Genomic DNA, 24,535 nt, shown 5'->3' with positions numbered 1-24,535 from the left:
GGTAATGTAGAGGGAGCTCTACACTGTATCTAACCCGTGCTGTACCTGCCCCGGGAGCGCTCGATGCTGACACTGGGTATAAAGTAGGGACACACTGTCAGGGTAATGTAGAGGGAGCTCTACACTGTATCTAACCCGTGCTGTACCTGCCCCGGGAGTGCTCGATGCTGACACTGGGTATAAAGTGGGGGACACACTGTCAGGGTAATGTAGAGGGAGCTCTACACTGTATCTAACCTGTGCTGTACCTGCCCCGGGAGCGCTCGATGCTGACACTGGGTATAAAGTGGGGGACACACTGTCAGGGTAATGTAGAGGGAGCTCTACACTGTATCTAACCCGTGCTGTACCTGCCCCTGGGAGCGCTCGATGCTGACACTGGGTATAAAGTGGGGACACACTGTCAGGGTAATGTAGAGGGAGCTCTACACTGTATCTAACCCGTGCTGTACCTGCCCTGGGAGCGCTCGATGCTGACACTGGGTATAAAGTGGGGACACACTGTCAGGGTAATGTAGAGGGAGCTCTACACTGTATCTAACCCGTGCTGTACCTGCCCGGGAGCGCTCGATGCTGACACTGGGTATAAAGTGGGGGACACACTGTCAGGGTAATGTAGAGGGAGCTCTACACTGTATCTAACCCGTGCTGTACCTGCCCCGGGAGCGCTCGATGCTGACACTGGGTATAAAGTGGGGGACACACTGTCAGGGTAATGTAGAGGGAGCTCTACACTGTATCTAACCCGTGCTGTACCTGCCCGGGAGCGCTCGATGCTGACACTGGGTATAAAGTGGGGACACACTGTCAGGGTAATGTAGAGGGAGCTCTACACTGTATCTAACCCGTGCTGTACCTGCCCTGGGAGCGCTCGATGCTGACACTGGGTATAAAGTGGGGACACACTGTCAGGGTAATGTAGAGGGAGCTCTACACTGTATCTAACCCGTGCTGTACTTGCCCTGGGAGCGCTCGATGCTGACACTGGGTATAAAGTGGGGACACACTGTCAGGGTAATGTAGAGGGAGCTCTACACTGTATCTAACCCGTGCTGTACCTGTCCTGGGAGTGCTCGATGCTGACACTGGGTATAAAGTGGGGACACACTGTCAGGGTAATGTAGAGGGAGCTCTACACTGTATCTAACCCGTGCTGTACCTGCCCCGGGAGCGCTCGATGCTGACACTGGGTATAAAGTGGGGACACACTGTCAGGGTAATGTAGAGGGAGCTCTACACTGTATCTAACCCGTGCTGTACCTGCCCTGGGAGCGCTCGATGCTGACACTGGGTATAAAGTGGGGGACACACTGTCAGGGTAATGTAGAGGGAGCTCTACACTGTATCTAACCCGTGCTGTACCTGCCCTGGGAGCGCTCGATGCTGACACTGGGTATAAAGTGAGGACACACTGTCAGGGTAATGTAGAGGGAGCTCTACACTGTATCTAACCCGTGCTGTACCTGCCCTGGGAGCGCTCGATGCTGACACTGGGTATAAAGCGGGGACACACTGTCAGGGTAATGTAGAGGGAGCCCTACACTGTATCTAACCCGTGCTGTACCTGCCCTGGGAGCGCTCGATGCTGACACTGGGTATAAAGTGGGGATACACTGTCAGGGTAATGTAGAGGGAGCTCTACACTGTATCTAACCCGTGCTGTACCTGCCCTGGGCGCGCTCGATGCTGACACTGGGTATAAAGTGGGGACACACTGTCAGGGTAATGTAGAGGGAGCTCTACACTGTATCTAACCCGTGCTGTACCTGCCCTGGGAGCGCTCGATGCTAACACTGGGTATAAAGTGGGGGACACACTGTCAGGGTAATGTAGAGGGAGCTCTACACTGTATCTAACCCGTGCTGTACCTGCCCTGGGAGCGCTCGATGCTGACACTGGGTATAAAGTGGGGACACACTGTCAGGGTAATGTAGAGGGAGCTCTACACTGTATCTAACCCGTGCTGTACCTGCCCTGGGAGCGCTCGATGCTGACACTGGGTATAAAGTGGGGGACACACTGTCAGGGTAATGTAGAGGGAGCTCTACACTGTATCTAACCCGTGCTGTACCTGCCCTGGGAGCGCTCGATGCTAACACTGGTTATAAAGTGGGGGACACACTGTCAGGGTAATGTAGAGGGAGCTCTACACTGTATCTAACCCGTGCTGTACCTGCCCTGGGAGCGCTCGATGCTGACACTGGGTATAAAGTGGGGACACACTGTCAGGGTAATGTAGAGGGAGCTCTACACTGTATCTAACCCGTGCTGTACCTGCCCTGGGAGCGCTCGATGCTGACACTGGGTATAAAGTGGGGGACACACTGTCAGGGTAATGTAGAGGGAGCTCTACACTGTATCTAACCCGTGCTGTACCTGCCCTGGGAGCGCTCGATGCTGACACTGGGTATAAAGTGGGGACACACTGTCGGGGTAATGTAGAGGGAGCTCTACACTGTATCTAACCCGTGCTGTACCTGCCCTGGGAGCGCTCGATGCTGACACTGGGTATAAAGTGGGGGGGACACTGTCAGGGTAATGTAGAGGGAGCTCTACACTGTATCTAACCCGTGCTGTACCTGCCCCGGGAGCGCTCGATGCTGACACTGGGTATAAAGTGGGGGGGACACTGTCAGGGTAATGTAGAGGGAGCTCTACACTGTATCTAACCCGTGCTGTCCCTGCCCTGGGAGCGCTCGATGCTGACACTGGGTATAAAGTGGGGGGGGACACTGTCAGGGTAATGTAGAGGGAGCTCTACACTGTATCTAACCCGTGCTGTACCTGCCCTAGGAGAGCTCAATGCTGACACTGGGTATAAAGTGGGGTCACTAGGCCCGGAATGGAGCCTCAGACCTGGGTCCATATGTTGGCTTGACACCTGACTCTTGGCCCCCTGTCCGGTTTAGGCCCAAGTACCTGGTGGTGAATGCTGATGAGGGCGAGCCTGGGACCTGCAAGGATCGGGAGATCCTGAGGCATGACCCTCACAAGCTGATCGAGGGCTGCCTGGTGGCGGGACGGTCGATGGGAGCTCAGGCGGCCTACATCTACATCCGGGGAGAGTTCTACAATGAGGCCTCGAACCTGCAGGTCAGTCAGCACCACAACCCTCCCTATCTCTGTAACCTCCTCCTGCTCCTACAACCCTCCCTATCTCTGTAACCTCCTCCAGCCCCTACAACCCTCCCTATCTCTGTAACCTCCTCCAGCCCCAACAACCCTCCCTATCTCTGTAACCTCCTCCAGCCCCTACAATCTGTAACCTCCAGCCCCGACAACCCTCCCTATCTCTGTAACCTCCTACAACCCTCCCTATCTCTGTAACCTCCACCAGCCCCTACAATCCTCCTTATCTCTGTAACCTCCACCAGCCCCTACAATCCTCCCTATCTCTATAACCTCCAGCCCCGACAACCCTCCCTATTTCTGTAACCTCCTCCAGCCCCCTCCCTATCTCTGTAACCTCCTCCAGCCCCTACAACCCTCCCTATCTCTGTAACCTCCTCCAGCCCTACAACCCTCCCTATCTCTGTAACCTCCTCCAGCCCCTACAACCCTCCCTATCTCTGTAACCTCTTCCAGCCCCTACAATCTGTAACCTCCAGCCCCTACAACCCTCTCTATCTCTGTAATCTCCTCCAGCCCCTGCAACCCTCCCTATCTCTGTAACCTCCTACAACCCTCCCTATCTCTGTAACCTCCTCCAGCCCCTACAATCCTCCCTATTTCTGTAACCTCCTCCAGCCCCCTCCCTATCTCTGTAACCTCCTCCAGCCCCTACAACCCTCCCTATCTCTGTAACCTCCTCCAGCCTCTACAACCCTCCCTTTCTCTGTAACCTCCACCAGCCCCTACAACCCTCCCTATCTCTGTAACCTCCTCCAGCCCCTACAACCCTCCCTATCTCTGTAACCTCCTCCAGCCCCTACAACCCTCCCTATCTCTGTAACCCCCTCCAGTCCCTACAACCCTCCCTATCTCTGTAACCTCCTCCAGCCCTACAACCCTCCCTATCTCTGTAACCTCCTCCAGCCCCTACAACCCTCCCTATCTCTGTAACCTCCTCCAGCCCCTACAACCCTCCCTATCTCTGTAACCCCCTCCAGTCCCTACAACCCTCCCTATCTCTGTAACCTCCTCCAGCCCTACAACCCTCCCTATCTCTGTAACCTCCTCCAGCCCCTACAACCCTCCCTATCTCTGTAACCTCCTCCAGCCTCTACAACCCTCCCTATCTCTGTCACCTCCTCTAGCCCCTACAACCCTCCGAGATCTCTGCGCTCTTCCAATTGCAAGCTCTTGCACATCCCCCGATTTCCATCGCTCCACCATTGGCGGCCGTGCCTTCAGCTGCCTGGGCCCCAATCTCTGGAATTCCCTCCCTAAATCTCTCTGTCTCTTCCTCTCCTCCTTTAAGACTCTCCTTAAAACCTGTCACTTTGACCAATCTTTTGGGTCACCTGTTCTAATATCTCCTTATGTGGCTCGGTGTCAAATCTGCATCTGCTTTACGATCCTGTGAAGCGCCTTGGGACGTTTTACTAAGTTAAAGGCGTTGTATAAATGCAAGTTGTTGCTGTTTCCACTAGAGCGGAGCAGGCTAAGAGACCTTTTAATTCAATTTATCTTTAAATTATAAATGATAAAGATTTTTGATACCGAATTGTGAAACAGTACGAGAACAGAGCAGGCTACGAGGAAATTTAATCGAGTCTGCAGGCTATGATTTGATTCCTGGTACCCAAAGGGTGAGAGGTCAAAGTGTCTGACCCCGTGTCTCTCCCGGGTTGACGGCAGGTTGCAATCAAGGAGGCGTACGAGGCGGGTCTGATCGGGAAGAACGCCTGCGGGTCCGGCTACGACTTTGACGTGTTTGTGTTCCGAGGAGCCGGGGCCTACATCTGTGGGGAGGAGACGGCCCTGATCGAGTCGCTGGAGGGCAAGCAGGGCAAACCACGCCTGAAACCCCCTTTCCCCGCTGACGTGGGTAAGCTCGCCCGGAAACTGGCGGAGAGGGGTCGGGAGCGAAGGAGGGAGGGAAGGGGAAGGAAATGTGGGGGGGGTGGAACGAGGCAGGAGGAAGGGGAGACTGGGCAGCAGGAAGTGGGGAGGTGGGGAGGGGGGAGGGGGAGGGGGGGGAGGGGAGGGGGAGGGGGGGGAAGAGAGGGGAGGAGGGAGAGGAGGAGAGGAGGGGAGGAGGGGGAGGAGAGGGGGAGGGGAGGAGGGGGGAGGAGAGGAGGGGGGGGAGGAGAGAGGAGAGGGAGGAGAGGAGAGGGGGGGAGGAGAGGAGGAGGAGAGGAGGAGGAGGAGGGGGGGAGGAGAGGAGGAGGGGGGGAGGAGAGGAGGAGGAGGGGGGGAGGAGGAGGAGGGGGGTAGGAGGAGGAGGGGGGAAGGAGAGGAGGAGAGGAAGAGGAGAGGAGGGGGGGAGGAGAGGAGGAGAGGAGAGGGGGGGAGGAGGGGGGGAGGAGGGAGGGAGGAGAGGAGGGAGGGAGGAGAGGAGGGGGGAGGAGAGGGAGGAGAGGAGGGGGGGGAGGAGAGGAGAGGGGGGGGAGGAGAGGGAGGAGAGGAGGGGGGGAAGGAGGGGAGGGGGGAGAGGAGGGGAGGAGGGGAGGGAGGAGAGGAGGGGGGGAGGAGGGGGAGAGGAGAGGAGGGGAGGGAGGAGGGGGGAGGAGAGGGAGGGGGGGGGTGGGGAGGGAGGGGGGGAGGAGAGGGAGGGGGGGAGGGGAGGAGGGGGGGGAGGAGAGGAGAGGGAGGGGGGGAGGAGAGGGAGGGAGAGGAGGGGGGGAGTGGAGGAGAGGGGGAGGGGAGAGGAGGGGCGAGAGGAGGTGGGGAGAGGGGGGAGGAGGAGGTGGGGAGGAAGGGGAAGGGGGGAGGGAAGGGGAAGGAGGGGGGAGGAGTGGGGAGGGGAAGGAGAGGAGGGGGAGGGGGTGGAGAGGAGGGGGAAGGAGGAGGGGAAAGGGGAGGAGGGGGGAAAGGGGGCGAGGGGGGGAGGAGAGGAGGTGGGGAGGGGGGAGGAGGAGGTGGGGAGAGGAGGGAGGGGGAGAGGAGGGAGGAGGAGGGGGGGGAGGAGAGGAGGGGAGAGGAGGGGAGGAGGAGAGGAGGGGGGAGGAGGGAGAGGGGGGGAGGAGAGGAGGGGGGAGGAGGGGAGGGAGAGGGGGGGAGGAGGGGGAGGAGAGGAGGGGGTGGAGGGAGAGGGGGGGAGGAGGGGAGAGGAAGGAGGGGGGAGGAGTGGGGAGGGGGAGGAGAGGAGGGGGAGGGGGTGGAGAGGAGGGGGAAGGAGGAGGGGAAAGGGGAGGAGAGGGGGGGAGGAGGGGGGAAAGGGGAGGAGAGGGGGGGAGGAGGGGGGAAAGGGGAGGAGGGGGGAAAGGGGAGGAGGAGGGGGGAAAGGGGAGGAGAGGGGGGCAGGAGGGGGAGAGGGGGGGAGGAGGGGGGAAAGGGGAGGGGAGGAGGGGGGAAAGGGGGGGGGAGGAGGGGGGAAAGGGGAGGAGAGGGGGGTGATATACCTATCAATTCGTCCAATAAAAAGCGACGAGTTAGGAACGTAACTAAAGGTTTTTATTGACTAAATAACAGAGCCCACCCTCGTGGGTGATCGGGTCCAACAAGGAGGAATACCAGCCAGTCGACTACCTTTATACCTGGGCAGGTAGGTGGAGCCATGGGCGGAGTCGGAGGTGGTCAGCCCAGGTATAACAGCGCGACAAGAGGCGACCTCGTATAGTGATACAACAGTGAGAACAGTGAGAACAATACAACAGTGATAACTATAGTGTAACGATAGTGAACGATAAAAGTGGTTTACCACATTCACCCCTTGTTTAGATTTGAGTCCGGCGGGGTGAAGTGTACTACCAGTTCTGGTATGTCAGTCTGTCCGGAGGCCTCGTAAGCCTCTCCGATCGTCGCAGCGGCGGTGCTGCATTATCCGGTGTTAGTGCTGGTGTCTGCGTGGTCGGCGAAGGCTCGTGGGGTTCCGGCATGCCGTCTACCTGGGCTGGAATTGGGGGGGTGGTGGGGGGGGGTAAAGGTGGTGTCTCCGGAGTGCCCGAGGGTGCGAGGTCTCGTAAGGAGACAGTGTCCTCCCGCCCGTCTGGGTAAGCCACGTAGGCGTACTGGGGGTTGGCGTGCAGGAGGTTCACCCTTTCGACCAGGGGGTCTGTTTTATGGGCCCTCACGTGCTTTCGCAGCAAGACGGGCCCCGGAGAGGTCAGCCAGGTTGGTAGAGTGGTTCCCGTAGTCGACTTCCTGGGGAAAACAAACATTCGTTCATGGGGGGTGGCGTTAACGGCAGTGCAAAGTAGTGACCGGATGGAGTGCAGCGCTGTCGGGAGGACTTCCTGCCAGCGGGAGGTTGGGAGGCCCTTAGACTTTAAGGCTAAGAGGACGGCCTTCCATACCGTCGCGTTCTCTCTTTCCACCTGGCCGTTCCCTCGGGGGTTGTAGCTGGTGGTCCTACTTGCTGCAATACCTCTCGCTAGTAGGAACTGACGGAGTTCCTCGCTCATGAAGGAGGCGCCCCGGTCACTATGTATATAGTTCGGGAACCCGAACAAGGCGAAGAGGTCGTTCAGGCATTTGATGACCGTGGTACTGGTCATGTCTGGGCAGGGGAAGGCAAAAGGGAAACGGGAGTACTCATCAACGATGTTGAGGAAGTACACATTACGGTCAGAGGACGGGAGGGGCCCCTTAAAGTCGATGCTCAAGCGCTCGAAGGGGCGGGTGGCCTTGATCAGGCTTGCTCTGTCCGGCCTAAAGAAGTGCGGTTTGCACTCGGCACAGGTCTGGCAGTTCCTGGTCATGGTCCTGACCTCGATGGAGTAGGTCAGGTTGCGGGCCTTAATGAAATGGTAAAGTCTGGTGACCCCGGGGTGGCAGAGGTCGTTGTGGAGGGTCTGAAGTCTATCAATATGCGCGCTGGCGCATGTAATTCGTGAAAGAGCATCAGGGGGTTCGTTCAGCTTACCTGGCCGGTACAAGATATCATAATCGTAGGTGGATAGCTCGATTCTCCACCTCAAGATCTTGTCATTCTTGATTTTGCCCCTCAGCTTGTTATTAAACATGAAAGCAACCGAACGTTGGTCGGTGAGGAGGGTAAATCGTTTGCCTGCCAGGTAATGCCTCCAGCGCCGTACCGCCTCCACAATTGCCTGGGCTTCCTTCTCGACCGACGAGTGTCGGATCTCGGGGCCCTGTAGGGTCCTTGAGAAGAAGGCCACCGGCCTCCCCTCCTGGTTAAGGGTAGCGGCTAGGGCGAAGTCGGATGCATCGCTCTCCACTTGGAAGGGGATGGACTCATCCACTGCGTGCATTGTGGCCTTGGCAATGTCTCCCTTAATGAGGGAGAAGGCTGCGCACGCTTCCTCCGTAAGGGGGAAGGATGTGGACTTCATGAGGGGTCTGGCTTTGTCCGCATAATTGGGCACCCATTGGGCATAGTAGGCGAAGAGCCCCAGGGTTCTCTTAAGTGCCTTAGGGCAGTGGGGGAGGGGTAGCTCCATGAGGGGGCGCATTCTTTCGGGGTCGGGACCGATGAGTCCGTTCTCTACTACACAGCCAAGGATGGCAAGGCGCGAGGTGTTAAACACACATTTCTCCTTATTGTAGGTGAGGTTCAGCCGTTGGGCCGTACGGAGGAATTTCTCCAGATTCACGTCATGGTCCTGCCGGTCGCGGCCGCAGATGGTGACGTTATCTAGATAGGGGAATGTGGCCTGCAGTCCGTTCTGGTCAACCATCCGGTCCATCTCCCTTTGGAAGACCGAGACCCCGTTGGTGACACCGAAGGGGACCCTAAGGAAGTGGTATAGGCGCCCATTCGCCTCGAAGGCGGTGTACTGGCGGTCCTCGGGGTGGATAGGGAGTTGGTGGTAGGCCGACTTAAGGTCGATGGTCGAGAATACGCGGTATTGTGCAATCTGATTGACCATGTCAGATATGCGGGGAAGGGGGTATGCGTCCAGCTGGGTGTATCTGTTTATGATCTGGCTGTAGTCGATGACCAGGCGATTTTTATCGCTGGTCTTAACGACCACGACCTGGGCACGCCAGGGGCTGTTGCTCCCCTCGATAATGCCCTCTTTCAGGAGGCGCCGCACCTCAGAGCTAATGAAAGCTCTGTCCCCAGCGCTGTACCGCCTGCTCTTGGTAGTGACGGGTTTGCAGTCGGGGGTGAGGTTAGCGAACAGGGAAGGTGGCGGCACCTTGAGGGTGGATAGGCTGCAGGTGTTACGCGGTGGGCGGTTTAACCTTCGCTGGTTGTCGACTGTGAGTGGGGGGAGGGGTCCACCGTATGCTAGGGTTACACTTTGGAGGTGGGATTGGAAGTCCAGCCCTAGTAGGACGGCAGCGCAGAGCTGGGGGAGGACGAGGAGCTTAAAATTTTTATACTCCGTACCCTTAACCGACAAGGTCACAGCACAGTAGCCGCTGATGTCCGTGGCGTGGGACCTCGATGCCATCGAGATTTGGCTGCACGTTGGTAGGACAGAGAGGGAGTAGTGGCTCGCCGTGTCTGGGTGGATGAAGCTCTCCGTGCTTCCGCTGTCAAACAGGCAGGTCGTGGCGTGGCCGTTTACTTTGATGTCCATCATCGACTTGGACAGGTGGTGTGGGCGGGCTTGATCCAGAGTGACGGAGGCTAGTGTGTAGGTAAGCGAGTCGTTGTCGTCTGCGGGCGAGGCGGTCGTCGGGTCCGGGGGCCCGGTGGCAGTCGGGCGTGGTGGGTAAAATGGCGTCTCCCACGAGGTAGGACAAAATGGCGGAGAAGATGGCTGCCCCCATAACTCACATGAGGCACTATTGGGGTCGGTTGCCTTGATCAAAGATGGCCACCCCCATGACTCACGTGTGGGGATGCTGGCCTCAGTTGCCTTGAAAGAAGATGGCCGCCCCCACAGTTCGCATGAGGCACTGCTGGCCTCTGAAGATCCGCTCCTGCAGGCCTTAGAGAAGTGGCCTTTCTTCCTGCAGGTTGAGCAGGTAGAGTTCCTGGCTGGGCAGCGCGACCTCGGGTGCTTCTCCTGGCCGCAAAAGAAGCAGCCGGCGGCCCGATCGCGGGTGCCCGATGTCGGAGCCGGTACCGGGGGTGGCGGTCCCGGTCGGGTCCGGGACGCCGACGCTGAGGTAGGTCCCGGGGGCGGCGCTGCGAAGGGTATTGCGGTAGGGGTCGGGCCCGAGTCCCAGGGTCGCGAGCAGTACCTGGAAAACGCCTCCTGGTCCTGATGGGCCACCTCTAGGGAGAGAGCGAGGGCTTCAGCTTTGTCCAGGTCGAGGTCTTTAGCTTCAAGCAGTCTTTGCCGTGAGTAGTCGGACCGTAGGCCTTTCACAAAGGCATCGCGGATATTATCTTCCGTATTTTCAACAGCCGTCACCGCTTTAAAGTCACAGTTCCTGCCGAGTGCTCTTAGCGCCCGTAAAAATTCAGCTACAGACTCTCCTGGCTGTTGCGGGCGGGATCTCAGGAGGTGCCTGGTGTACATGTAATTTACCGGGCTCCGGTACTGCTGTTTCAGTAGGTTGATAGCGGCCTCGTATGTAGTCGTGTCCTGGATGAGTGCGTATACTCTCGGGCTCGCTTGGGCGTTCAGAACTCTTAGTTTGGATCTCTGAGGGACGCCGGATTCTTCCAGGTAGGATTCGAAGCAGTCCAGCCAGTGTTTGAAGTTGAGGGCTGAGTTTGCTGCCTGTGGGTTTAGATCCAGGTACGGTGGTTTGAGGGCTTGCAGCCAAGCCGGCTGGTGTGGCTGGTGTAGCCCGGTGTCTGAAAGCTGCTGTGGCTGTGCTTCTGGGAGGGCTTCTGGCTGGCCAGTAGTAGACATCTTTAAAATTTAGTCAATAAAATTGATATACCTATCAATTCGTCCAATAAAAAGCGACGAGTTAGGAACGTAACTAAAGGTTTTTATTGACTAAATAGCAGAGCCCACCCTCGTGGGTGATCGTGTCCAACAAGGAGGAATACCAGCCAGTCGACTACCTTTATACCTGGGCAGGTAGGTGGAGCCATGGGCGGAGTCGGAGGTGGTCAGCCCAGGTATAACAGCGCGACAAGAGGCGACCTCGTATAGTGATACAACAGTGAGAACAGTGATAACAGTACAACAGTGATAACTATAGTGTAACGATAGTGAACGATAAAAGTGGTTTACCACAGGGGGGAAGAGGGGGGGAGGAGAGGGGAAAGGGGAGGAGAAGGGGAGGAGGGGGGAAAGGGGAGGAGAGAGGGGGAGGGGGGAAAGGGGAGGGGAGGGGGGAAAGGGGAGGGGAGGGGGGAAAGGGGAGGAGGGAGGAGAGGGGGGGAGGGGGAGGGGAAAGGGGAGGAGGGGGGGAGGAGAAGAGGGGGGGAGGGATGGGGGAGGGGGAGGGGAGGGCGAAGGGGGAGGGGAGGGCGGAAAGGGGAGGAGAGGAGGGGGAGGAGGAGGGAGGGCGGGGATGGGTGAAGAGTTAAGTCGTGTTGTGCGAATTGACCTGCGACCGTTGACCCTTGCCCTCTCTCTCCCAGGCGTGTTCGGCTGCCCGACGACGGTTGCCAACGTGGAAACGGTGGCCGTCTCGCCCGCCATCTGCCGGCGTGGCGGCGAATGGTTCCACAGCTTCGGGCGGGAACGTAACTCAGGCACCAAGCTCTTCAACATCTCGGGCCATGTTAACAACCCCTGCACCGTGGAGGAGGAGATGTCCATCCCGCTCAAGGAGCTGATCGAGCGGCATGCTGGTAGGTGAGGGTGCAGGCTTCGCTGTCCACTAGGCCAGGGTGGTGGGGTGGGGGTGCTAACCTCTGACCCCCTGCAGTGTGTCTGATCAGACTAACTCGGGCCTGGGCCTGTCGAGGGCTTCCGCTATTTACAATCTATATCAAAGACATCTATATCAGTGCGATCATGGCTGATCATCCAAATTCAGCTCCCTGTCCCTGCTTTCTCCCCATATCCCTTGATCCCTTTAGCCTTAAGAAATATATCCAACTCCTTCTTGAATATATTTAATGAATTGGCCTCCACTGCCTTCTGTGGTAGAGAATTCCACAGGTTCACCACTCTCTGGGTGAAGAAATTCCTCATCTAGAGTCATAGAGTTTTACAGCACAGAAAGAGGCCCTTCGGCCTATCGTGTCTGCGCCGTCCATCAATCCCTGTCCAGTCTAATCCCATTTTCCAGCATTTGGTCCATAGCCTTGTGTATGCAATGGCATTTCAAGTGCTCATCCAAATGCTTCTTGAATGTTGTGAGGGTTCCTGCCTCTACCACCCTTTCAGGCAGTGAGTTCCAGATTCCAACCACCCTCTGGGTGAAAAAGTTCCTCCTCAAATCCCCTCTAAATCTCCTGCCCCTTACCCTGAATCTCTGCCCCCTTGTTATTGACCCCCCTACTAAGGGGAAAAGTTCCTCTTTATCTACCCTATCTATGCCCCTCATCATTTTGTACACCTCAATCAGGCCCCCCCTCAGCCTTCTTTGCTCCAAGGAAAACAACCCCAGCCTGTTTAGCCTTTCTTCATAGCTGAGGCGCTCCATCCCAGGTAACATCCTGGTGAATCTTCTCTGCACCCTCTCCAAAGCAATCACATCCTTCCTATAGTGAGGCGACCAGAACTGCACACACTACTCCAGCTGTGGCCTCACCAGCGTTTTGTACAGCTCCATCATAACCTCCCTGCTCTTATATTCTATGCCTCGGCTAATGAAGGCAAGTATCCCATATGCCTTTTTAACCACCTTATCTACCTGCTCCGCTGCCTTCAGGGATCTATGTACATGTACACCAAGGTCCCTCTGACCCTCTGTACTTCCTAGGGTCCTACCACTCATTGTGTATTCCCTTGCCTTATTTGTCCGTCCAAAATGCATCACCTCGCACTTTTCAGGGTTAAATTCCATTTGCCACTTTTCCGCCCATCTGACCAACCCGTTTATATCGTCCTGTAGCCTGAGGCTTTCCTCCTCGCAATTTACCACCCCACCAATTTTCGTGTCATCTGCGAACTTACTGATCATACCTTTTACATTCTCATCCAAATCATTTATGTAGATCACAAACAACAAGGGACCCAGCACCGATCCCTGAGGTACCCCACTGGACACAGGCTTCCAGTCACAAAAGCAACCTTCGACCATCACCCTCTGCCTCCTGCCACTCAGCCAGTTTAGGATCCAACGCGCCAAGGCACCCTGGATCCCATGGGCTCTTACCTTCTTGACCAGTCTCCTATGCGGGACTTTGTCAAAAGCTTTACTGAAGTCCATGTAAACCACATCCACAGCATTTCCCTCATCCACACACCTAGTCACCCCCTCGAAAAATTCAATCAGATTGGTCAGACATGATTTACCCTTGACAAAGCCATGCTGACTATCCCCGATTAATCCTTGCCTCTCCAAGTGGTGACTAATTTTGTCCCTCAGAATTTTTTCCAATAATTTCCCTACCACAGATGTTAGACTCACTGGCCTGTAATTCCCTGGTTTATCCCTGCTACCCTTCTTGAATAATGGTACTACGTTAGCTGTTCTCCAGTCCTCTGGTACATCCCCTGTGGCCAGAGAGGTTCTGAAAATTTGTGTCAGAGCCCCTGCAATCTCCTCCTTTGCCTCATACAACAGCCTGGGATTCATCTCGTCCGGGCCTGGGGATTTATCCACTTTTTGGCCTGCTAAAACCGCTAGTACCTCCTCCCTCTCGATGCTAATATGTTCAAGTATGTCACAGTCCCCTTGCCCGATTTCTATGTCTACATCGTCTTTCTCCATAGTGAACACAGATGCAAAAAATTCATTTAAAACCCCGCCTACATCATCTGGCTCTACACACAGATTGCCACTTTGGTCCCTAATCGGCCCTACCCTTTCCCTGGTTATCCTCGTGCCCTTAATATACTTATAAAACATCTTAGGATTTTCCTTTTATTTTGCTCGCCAGTGTTATTATTTCATGGCCCCTCCTCGCCCTCCTAATTTCTCTTTTAAGTATGCCCCTGCACTTTTTATACTCCTCTAGGGCTTCCTCCGTCTTTAGTCTTTTGTAACTGCCAAAAGCCCCCCTTTTTTTCCTAATGCATTTTTGTATATCCCTTGTCATCCAAGGTTCCCTTTGCTTGTTGGTCCCACCCTTGACCTTTACAGGAACATGTTGGCGTTGTACTCTCTCTATTTCCCTTCTGAAAGTCTCCCACTGTTTTGATGTGGATTTTCCTATAAGTAGCTGCTCCCAGTCCACTTTGGCCAGATCCTGCCTTATCATATTAAAATCGGCCATCCCCCAATTGAGAACCCTTATTTCCGGGCCGTCTTTGTCTTTTTCCATGACCACCTTAAATCTCACTGAATTATGGTCACTGTCGCCAAAATGCTCTCCTACTGACACTTCCACCACTTGCCCGGCTACATTCCCTAGAATTAGGTCCAGTACCGCCCCCTCTCTTGTAGGACTTTCTACATGTTGGCTCAAAAAGCTCTCCTGGATGCACTTTAAGAATTCTGCACCCTCTAAGCCTTTCACACTCTGACATCTCTGTCCTAAATGGTTTACCCCTTATCCTTAGACTGTGACCCCTGGTTCTGGACTCCCCGACCATCGGGAACATCCTTCCTCCATCTAGTCTGTCCAGTCCTGTTAGAATTTTATAAGTTTCAATGAGATCCCCTCTCATTCTTCTAAACTCCAGCGAGTACAAGCCCAATCGACCCAATCTCTCCTCATACGTCATTCCTGCCATCCCAGGTATCAGCCTGGTGAATCTTCGCTGCATTCCCTCCATGGCAAGAACATCCTTCCTCAGATAGGGCGACCAAAACTGCACACAATACTCAAGATGTGGTCTCACCAAGGCCCTGTACAACTGCAGCAAGACATCCTTCTTCCTGTACTCGAACCCTCTCGCTACGAAGGCCAACATACCATTTGCCTTCTTAACCGCCTGCTGCAACTGCATGCTTACCTTCAGGATATACCTGCCTTGGAGGCGGTGCAACGAAGGTTCACTGGATTGATTCCTGGGATGAGAGGGCTGTCCTATGATGAGAGATTGTGTAGAATGGGCCGATACTCTCTAGAGTTTAGAAGAATGAGAGGTGATCTCTTTGAAACATACAAGATTCTGAGGGGGATTGACAGGGTAGATGCTGAGAGGCTGTTTCCCCCTGGCTGGAGAGTCTAGAACCAGGGGGCACAGTCTCAGGATAAGGGGTCGGCCATTTAGGACCGGGATGAGGAGGAATTCCTTCACTCAGAGGGTGGTGAATCTTTGGAATTCTCTGCCCCAGGGGGCTGTGGGGGCTCAGTCGTTGAGTATATTCAAGGCTGAGATCGATAGATTTTTGGACTCTCGGGGAATCCAGGGATATGGAGATCGGGCGGGAAAGTGGAGTTGAGGTCGATGATCAGCCATGATCTTATTGAATGGCGGAGCAGGCTCGAGGGGCCGTATGGCCGACTCCTGCTCCTATTTCTTGTGTTCCTGCTGTGTGTTTGTGGCTCAGTACCACACCGTGGTGAGATCCGCTAACTCGGCAGTAGGCCGGGGATGGAGCCTAGGCCTTTCCTGAGGATTCAAGTCTTTCGCTAACGGTGTGATTTCTATCCCAGGTGGTGTTACTGGAGGCTGGGACAACCTCCTTGCCATCATTCCCGGGGGATCATCCACCCCTCTGATCCCCAAATCCGTTTGCGAAGATGTTATGATGGACTTTGACGCGTTGGTTCAGGCACAGACTGCCTTAGGGACAGCGGCCTTGATCGTGATGGACAAATCGGTACAGTATTCGGCGACTGTTACTCTGTATCTAACCCGTGCTGTACCTGCCCTGGGAGTGTTTGATGGGACAGTGTAGAGGGAGCTTTACTCTGTATCTAACCCGTGCTGTACCTGCCCTGGAAGTGTTTGATGGGACAGTGTAGAGGGAGCTTTACTCTGTATCTAACCCTGTGCTGTACCTGCCCTGGAAGTGTTTGATGGGACAGTGTAGAGGGAGCTTTACTCTGTATCTAACCCGTGCTGTACCTGCCCTGATGGTGTTTGATGGGACAGTGTAGAGGGAGCTTTACTCTGTATCTAACCCGTGCTGTACCTGCCCTGGGAGTGTTTGATGGGACAGTGTAGAGGGAGCTTTACTCTGCATCTAACCCGTGCTGTACCTGCCCTGGGGGTGTTTGATGGGACAGTGTAGAGGGAGCTTTACTCTGTATCTAACCCGTGCTGTACCTGCCCTGGGAGTGTTTGATGGGACAGTGTAGAGGGAGCTTTACTCTGTATCTAACCCGTGCTGTACCTGCCCTGGGAGTGTTTGATGGGACAGTGTGGAGGGAGCTTTACTCTATATCTAACCCGTGCTGTACCTGCCCTGGGAGTGTTTGATGGGACAGTGTAGAGGGAGCTTTACTCTGTATCTAACCCGTGCTGTACCTGCCCTGGGAGTATTTGATTGGACAGTGTAGAGGGAGCTTTACTCTGTATCTAACCCCGTGCTGTACCTGCCCTGGGAGTGTTTGATGGGACAGTGTTGAGGGAGCTTTACTCTCTATCTAACCCGTGCTGTACCTGCCCTGGGAGTGTTTGATGGGACAGTGTAGAGGGAGCTTTACTCTGTATCTAACCCGTGCTGTACCTGCCCTGGGGGTGTTTGATGGGTCAGTGTAGAGGGAGCTTTACTCTGTATCTAACACGTGCTGTACCTGCCCTGATGGTGTTTGATGGGACAGTGTAGAGGGAGCTTTACTCTGTATCTAACCCGTGCTGTACCTGCCCTGGGAGTGTTTGATGGGACAGTGTAGAGGGAGCTTTACTCTGTATCTAACCCGTGCTGAACCTGCCCTGGGAGTGTTTGATGGGACAGTGTGGAGGGAGCTTTACTCTATATCTAACCCGTGCTGTACCTGCCCTGGGAGTGTTTGATGGGACAGTGTAGAGGGAGATTTACTCTGTATCTAACCCGTGCTGTACCTGCCCTGGGAGTGTTTGATGGGACAGTGTAGAGGGAGCTTTACTCTGTATCTAACCCGTGCTGTACCTGCCCTGGGAGTGTTTGATGGGACAGTGTAGAGGGAGCTTTACTCTGTATCTAACCAGTGCTGTCCCTGCCCTGGGAGTGTTTGATGGGACAGTGTAGAGGGAGCTTTACTCTGTATCTAACCCGTGCTGTACCTGCCCTGGGAGTGTTTGATGGGGACAGTGTAGAGGCAGCTTTACTCTGTGTCTAACCCGTGCTGTACCTGCCCTGGGAGTGTTTGATGGGACAGTGTAGAGGGAGCTTTACTCTGTATCTAACCCGTGCTGTACCTGCCCTGGGAGTGTTTGATGGGGACAGTGTAGAGGGAGCTTTACTCTGTATCTAACCCGTGCTGTACCTGCCCCTGGGAGTGTTTGATGGGACAGTGTAGAGGGAGCTTTACTCTGTATCTAACCCGTGCTGTACCTGCCCTGGGAGTGTTTGATGGGACAGTGTAGAGGGAGCTTTACTCTGTATCTAACCCGTGCTGTACCTGCCCTGGGAGTGTTTGATGGGACAGTGTAGAGGGAGATTTACTCTGTATCTAACCCGTGCTGCACCTGCCCTGGGAGTGTTTGATGGGACAGTGTAGAGGGAGATTTACTCTGTATCTAACCCGTGCTGTACCTGCCCTGGGAGTGTTTGATGGGACAGTGTAGAGGGAGCTTTACTCTGTATCTAACCCCGTGCTGTACCTGCCCTGGGAGTGTTTGATGGGACATTGTAGAGGGAGCTTTACTCTGTATCTAACCCCGTGCTGTACCTGCCCTGGGAGTGTTTGATGGGGACAGTGTAGAGGGAGCTTTACTATGTATCTAACCCATGCTGTACCTGCCCTGGGAGTGTTTGATGGGACAGTGTAGAGGGAGCTTTACTCTGTATCTAACCCGTGCTGCACCTGCCCTGGGAGTGTCTGAACAATTGCTGCTCTCACTGTCACCTCTGCCCTCTCCAGTCGGACGTTGTTCGCTGTATCGCCCGCTTGATGGAATTCTACAAGCACGAGAGTTGCGGTCAGTGCACGCCTTGTCGGGAAGGTAAGTCCCCGGCCTGTCCCCCTCGGCCTGATTGCTCACCTCTGTCTCCCTCCTGTCACACTGCGCCGAAAGGCCTGATGTGATCAATCGCAGCCCCTCCATGTGATCCACCTCTCGCAGGACTCCGCCGAGGCACACTCTCTGCGCAGGAGGAGGCCATTCGGCCCACCGTGCCTGTGTTGGATCTTTGATCACGCTCTCCAATTAGTCCCACACCCCCCCCCCCCCCCCCCCCTGCTCTCTCCCCATAACCCTGTTAATTTTTCCCCTTTTGAAAGTTCCTATTGAATCTGCTCCCACCGCCCTTTCAGGCAGCGCGTTCCAGATCACAACAACTCGCTGCGTAAAAACATTCTCCTCATCTCCCCCTCTGGTTCTTTGTCTGATTATCTTCAATCTGTGTCCTCTGGTTACCGGCCCTCCTGCCACTGGAAACAGTTTCTCCTTATTTACTCTATCAAAACCCCTCATCATTTTGAACACCTCTATTAACAGAGAAACATCGGAGCAGGAGTCGGCCATTCGGCCCTTCGAGCCTGCTCCGCCATTCAATGTGATCATGGCTGATCCTCTATCTCAATACCATATTCCCGCTCTCTCCCCATACCCCTTGATGCCTTTTGTGTCTAGAAATCTATCTATCTCCTTCTTAAATATATTCAGTGACTTGGCCTCCACAGCCTTCTGTGGTAGAGAATTCCACAGGTTCACCACCCTCTGAGTGAAGAAATTCCTCCTCATCTCAGTCCTAAATGTCCTACCCCGTATCCTGAGACTGTGACCCCTCGTTCTCGACCCCCCAGCCAGGGGAAACATCCTCCCTGCATCCAGTCTGTCTAGCCCTGTCAGAATTTTATATGTTTCAATGCGATCTCCTCTCATTCTTCTAAACTCTAGTGAATTCTCCCTTAATCTTCTCTGCTCTAAGGAGAACAATCCCAGCTTCTCCAGTCTCTCCACATCACTGAAGTCCCTCATCCCTGGTACCATTCTGGTCAGTCTCCCCTTCACCTTCTCTGCTCTAAGGAGAACAATCCCAGCTTCTCCAGTCTCTCCACGTCACTGAAGTCCCTCATCCCTGGTACCATTCTGGTCAATCTCCCCTTAACCTTCTCTGCTCTAAGGAGAACAATCCCAGCTTCTCCAGTCTCTCCACATCACTGAAGTCCCTCATCCCTGGTACCATTCTGGTCAATCTCTGCACCCTCTCTAAGACTTTGACATCCTTTCTAAAGTGCGGTGCCTAGAATTGAACACAATCCTGCAGCTGAGGCCTAACCAGTGTTTTATAAAGTTTAGCAATAACGTCTTTGCTGTCGTACTCTCTGCCTCTGTTAATAAAGCCCAGGATCGCGTACGCTTTTTTTAACGGCCTTCTCAACTTGTCCTCAGATCGATGGGTGGCTTTCAGAGTGCAGTGCTCTTGGATGTGGGTCTAGTTTCAAAGAGGAGGGGGCTGTCCGATGACTCGATCGGGGTCTCACTGATGGGTGGTCTCTTGTCAGAGAGGATGGAGCCTGGGCCCCAGTACCACACTGGGCGCGCGGGCCTCAGGGCCACACTGGGCGCGCGGGCCTCGGTACCGCACTGGGCGCGCGGGCCTCGGTACCGCACTGGGCGCGCGGGCCTCGGTACCGCACTGGGCGCGCGGGCCTCGGTACCGCACTGGGCGCGCGGGCCTCGGTACCGCACTGGGCGCGCGGGCCTCGGTACCGCACTGGGCGCGCGGGCCTCGGTACCGCACTGGGCGCGCGGGCCTCGGTACCGCACTGGGCGCGCGGGCCTCGGTGGCGCGCGGGCCTCGGTACCGCACCGGGCGCGCGGGCCTCGGTACCGCACCGGGCGCGCGGGCCTCGGTACCGCACCGGGCGCGCGGGCCTCGGTACCGCACCGGGCGCGCGGGCCTCGGTACCGCACCGGGCGCGCGGGCCTCGGTACCGCACCGGGCGCGCGGGCCTCGGTACCGCACTGGGCGTGAGATTGGTTGTGGGGGATATCGTGACGGACGGCAACATGTTGAATTCGCACTCCGGGTCGTGACCTCTCTAACCCCACTCTCCCCTGGGTCGTGACCTCTCTAACCCCGCTCTCCCCTGGGTCGTGACCTCTCTAACCCCGCTCTCTCCCTGGGTCATCACCTCTCTAACCCCGCTCTCGCCCCCCGGGTCGTGACCTCTCTAACCCCGCTCTCTCCCCCCGGGTCGTGACCTCTCTAACCCTGCTCTCTCCCCCCGGGTCGTGACCTCTCTAACCCCGCTCTCTCCCCCCCGGGTCGTGACCTCTCTAACCCTGCTCTCCCCCTGGGTCATGACCTCTCTAACCCCGCTCTCCCCCCCCCCCCGGGTCACGACCTCTCTAACCCCGCTCTCCCCCTGGGCCATGACCTCTCTAACCCCGCTCTCTCCCCCTGGGTCGTGACCTCTCTAACCGCGCTCTCTCCCTGGTTCGTGACCTCTCTAACCCCGGTCTCCCCCTGGGTCGTGACCTTTCTAACCCCACTCCCTCCCCCCTGGGTCGTGACCTTTCTAACCCCGCTCTCTCCCTCCGCTAGGTGTGGACTGGATGAACCAGATGTTGTGGCGTTTTGTGAAGGGCGATGCTCGTGTGGCGGAGATTGACATGCTGTGGGAGATCAGCAAGCAGATCGAGGGACACACCATCTGTGCACTGGGTGATGGAGCAGCGTGGCCCGCTCAGGTATAACTCCCGTCCCCCTACTGCGGCTAGACTCCCGGCTCCCACTCTGTGTCTCTCCCCCTCTCTCTCCCCCCCTCCCCCTCGCTCTCTGTCTCTCTCTCTCTCTCTCCCTTCCACCCCCCCTCTCTCTCTCTCCCTCCGTCTCTCTCTCTCCTCTCCCCCCTTCTCTGTCCCTCCCCCCCTCTCGCTCCCCCCTCCCCCTCGCTCTCTGTTTCTCCATCCCTCCCGCTCGCCGCCCCCGTTCGCCCCTCCCTCCCTCATTTCCCTGCCTCTCGCTCCCACTGATTTCACACTCTCTCCCCGATCCCATCTCTAATTGTTTCCCTCGATATTGCAGGGTTTAATCCGACACTTCCGCCCCGAGTTAGAGAAGAGAATCCAATCCTTCCAACAAAGTGGAGCAGTGAAAGCCGCGATGTGAAGATCCCACCGCTTCGAGCTGCGCAACCTCCTTGAGCGAGCGTGTAATCTATTTATAGTATATCGACAGCCTCGCGATCCGACCACTCCATCCCGCCCGGATCCGTCTTGCTTTGGGACAATTTGTCCGCTTTCCCCAATAAAATATATTTAATTCGATACACAGCCTGTGTCTCACTGGTTAGTTTAATAAAGATGTGAGATTGCTGGTTAGTTCAATAATAACAGTGGGCCTTCCTCTGCCGTCCAGTCAGACGGTGCCTCGAAGATATGAGCTCGCCAATCAGCGAGGTGGTTTGGGGTGCGATGGTTTGGTCTCGGGTTGCTAGTTAGTTTAATATTGATATAAGAAATAGGAGCAGGAGTCGGCCATTTGGCCCCTCGAGCCTGCTCCGCCAATCAATAAGGTCATGACTGATCTGATCTTGGCCTCCACTCCACTTTCCCACCCGATCCCCGTAACCCTTCACTCCCTTATCGTTCAAAAATCTGTCTATCTCCACCTTCAATGTATTTAATGACCCAGCCTCCACAGCTCCCTGGGGAAGAGAATTCCACAGATTTACGACCCTCGGAGAGAAGAAATTCCTCCTCATCTCAGTTCTAAAAGGGTGCCCCCTTATTCTGAAACTGTGCTCCCGAGTTCTAGATTCCCCCACGAGGGGAAACATCCTCTCTGCATCTACCTTGTCGAGCCCCCTCAGAATCTTATATGTTTCAATAAGATCCCCTCTCGTTCTTCTAAACTCCAGTGAGTATCGGCCCAGCCTGCTCAATCTTTCTTCAGAAGAACAACCCCCTCATCTCCGGAATCAACCTCGTGAACCTTCTCTGAACTGCCTCCAATGCCAGTATATCCCTCCCTAAATAAGGAGACCAAAACTGTACGCAGTACTCCAGATGTGGTCTCACCAATACCCTGTACAGAACTTAATCTCTATATCTTTAGTCATTCAGGGAGCTGTAGCATTACCTGATACCAATCGACTGCAACAGGACACAGAAAGGCGAGCAGAATGGGCAGACAAGTGGCAGATGGAATTTAATACAGAGAAGTGTGAGGTGATGCATTTTGGCAGAAGGAACAGGGAGAGGCAATATACACTTAATGGCACAGCTTTAAAGAGTGTGCAGGGACAGAGGGACCTGGGAGTTAATGTACATAGGTTCCTGAAGGTGGCAGGACATATTGAGAGAGTGGTTAGCAAAGCATATGGGATCTTGGGCTTCATAAATAGAGGTATTGAGTACAAAAGCAGAGAAGTTATGCTGAACCTTTATAAAGCGCTGGTTAGGCCACAACTGGAGTATTGGGTCCAGTTCTGGTCACCACACTTTAGGAAGGATGTGAAGGACCTTGAGAGGGTGCAGAGGAGATTTACCAGAGTGGTTCTGGGGATGGGGGGATCTTCGCTACAAGGACAGGTTGGAGAAGCTGGATTTGTTTTCATTAGAGCAAAGGAGGTTGAGGGGTGATTTGATAGAGGTGTACAAGATTATGACGGGTTTGGATAGGCTAGACAGGGAAAGGCTGTTCCCACTAGTTGATGGTACAAGGACTAGGGGACACAGATTTAAGGTTTTGGGCAAGAGATACAGGGGGGACGTGAGGAAAAACTTTTTACGCAGCGAGTGGTGAGGACCTGGAACTCGCTGCCGACGGAAGTGGTGGAAGCGGAGACACTCAATGTTTTCAAGGCAAGACTGGATAGGCACTTGAGGGAAATAAACTTGCAGGGCTACAGGGATAGAGCGGGGGAATGGGACTGACTGGATTGCTCCACAGAGAGCCGGCACGGACTCGATGGGCCAAATGGCCTCCTTCTGTGCTGCTATGACCATGCACTCCCTCATGGGAATGTGATTATTAAGCATGTGTTGAGCATTTTCACATTTGATTTTTCTTTGTCCTTTTCCATAACCACTCTGAACCTGATGATGTGATCGCTGTTTCCCAGATGCTCCCCCAATGAAACATGCTCCATTTGCCCCACTTAATTCCCCAGAACTAGATCGAGCACTGCTTCATTCCTTGCTGGGCTGGAAACCTGCTCATTGAAGGAAGTTCCCTTGTACACCTTTCAGCAATTCCTCTCCCTCTTTGCCCTTTACATTGTTACTATCCCAGTCTATATTAGGATGTTTGAAGTCCCTTCCTTTTCTTCCCTTCCTAATCTTGCCTGAACATATTGTAGCCAGGCATATTAAGTGTCCATTCCTCCCTTTGTTTGAGCCAGGCAAGTACAGGAAACTCTTTTAACTGGCACCTAAATAACCGGAAACCTCTGTTAACCGGCAAAATTCAGGAGTAGGTTCAGGTAAGTTTTACTTCATATTAGTGGCAGTTCCTGGATATGTGGCTGTGTGACTGGGGTTCGTGCACTTGTTGCTAAGCAACAGGGACGCTTGGTCTGGGGCCGGGGTTCCTGCAGCTATTGCTAAGCAACAGGGAAGCCTGGATTTGTTGCTGTGTACGGCACTCTTGTACCTTTTAACTATACCTCTGTAATCCGGACTTTGATAAACCGGCACCACGCCGGTCCCGTCGGTGCCGGATAGTAAAGAGTTTCCTGTATATCCTTCCTTGGATAAGGAGACCTTGAATGAGGCTCTGTACAATTGTAGCTTCAAGGACACCCTCAGGGTTAGGGTTAGACACCCTCAAAGCCTCCTTGAAAAAGTGTAACATCCCCACCGACACCTGGGAATCCCTGGCCCAAGACCGCACAAAGTGGAGGAGAAGCCATCCGGGAAGGCGCCGAACACCTCGAGTCTCTTCGCCGGGAGCAAGCGCAAGTAGCGCACGTCAACCCAAGCACCCCACCCACCCGCCCCTTCAACCACCGTCTGCCCCACCTGTGACAGAGACTGTCGGTCCCGCATCGGACTCATCAGTCACCTGAGAACTCATTTTTAATGTGGAAGCAAGTCATCCTCGGTTCTGAGGGACTGCCTAAGAAGAAGAAGTACAATTGTAGCAAGACTTCCTCACTCTTATACTCCAACCCCCTTGCAATAAAGGGCAACCTGCCACTGCCCTATTGCTTGCTGTACTTGCACGCTCGCTTTCTGTGTTTCTTGCACGAGGACACCCAAAGATCTTTCAACATAGGAATCGTCACTGGGGGGTGAAACTGCCATCCCCTTGGGGAAAGGGAAATTACAAACCATGTTAGGGATATGAGAATATTAGTTTGTTTAACCAGGCTATTAGATTACTGGTTAGTTTAATAAAATGTGATTAATTGGTAGTTTAATAGAGATATGAGGTTACTGGTTAGTTTAATAAGGATTACTAATTATTTTAATAAGGATATCAGATTACTGGTTAATTTAATAAGGATACAAGATTACTGATTAGTTTAATAAGGATATAGTTTTTTATTCGTTTA

General features: G+C 54.8%; 1 protein-coding gene across 1 annotated transcript in view; it reads left to right on the top strand.

Moving 5' to 3' along the window:
* The window catches only part of LOC147092208 (NADH dehydrogenase [ubiquinone] flavoprotein 1, mitochondrial-like), a 38,101-nt gene extending 16,799 nt beyond the window's left edge, over window positions 1-21,302 (top strand). Inside the window, exons 2-8 of the mRNA XM_085975570.1 lie at window positions 2,836-3,093; window positions 4,801-4,990; window positions 11,510-11,722; window positions 15,590-15,756; window positions 17,945-18,026; window positions 20,578-20,723; window positions 21,061-21,302. Coding sequence (XP_085831696.1) covers window positions 2,836-3,093; window positions 4,801-4,990; window positions 11,510-11,722; window positions 15,590-15,756; window positions 17,945-18,026; window positions 20,578-20,723; window positions 21,061-21,144 — 1,140 coding nt within the window. The 3' untranslated portion in view covers window positions 21,145-21,302. The remainder of the gene's footprint in view (window positions 1-2,835; window positions 3,094-4,800; window positions 4,991-11,509; window positions 11,723-15,589; window positions 15,757-17,944; window positions 18,027-20,577; window positions 20,724-21,060) is intronic.
* The last annotated feature ends 3,233 nt before the right edge of the window (window positions 21,303-24,535 follow it).

The sequence above is a fragment of the Somniosus microcephalus genome, unplaced genomic scaffold, assembly GCF_052327205.1.
Source record: "Somniosus microcephalus isolate GS21.2 unplaced genomic scaffold, FLI_Smic_1.0 unresolved_chr2, whole genome shotgun sequence".
Lineage (NCBI taxonomy): Eukaryota > Metazoa > Chordata > Chondrichthyes > Squaliformes > Somniosidae > Somniosus > Somniosus microcephalus.
The sequence above is the reverse complement of the archived record's forward strand: the minus strand, read 5'-3'. Positions and strand labels throughout refer to the sequence as shown.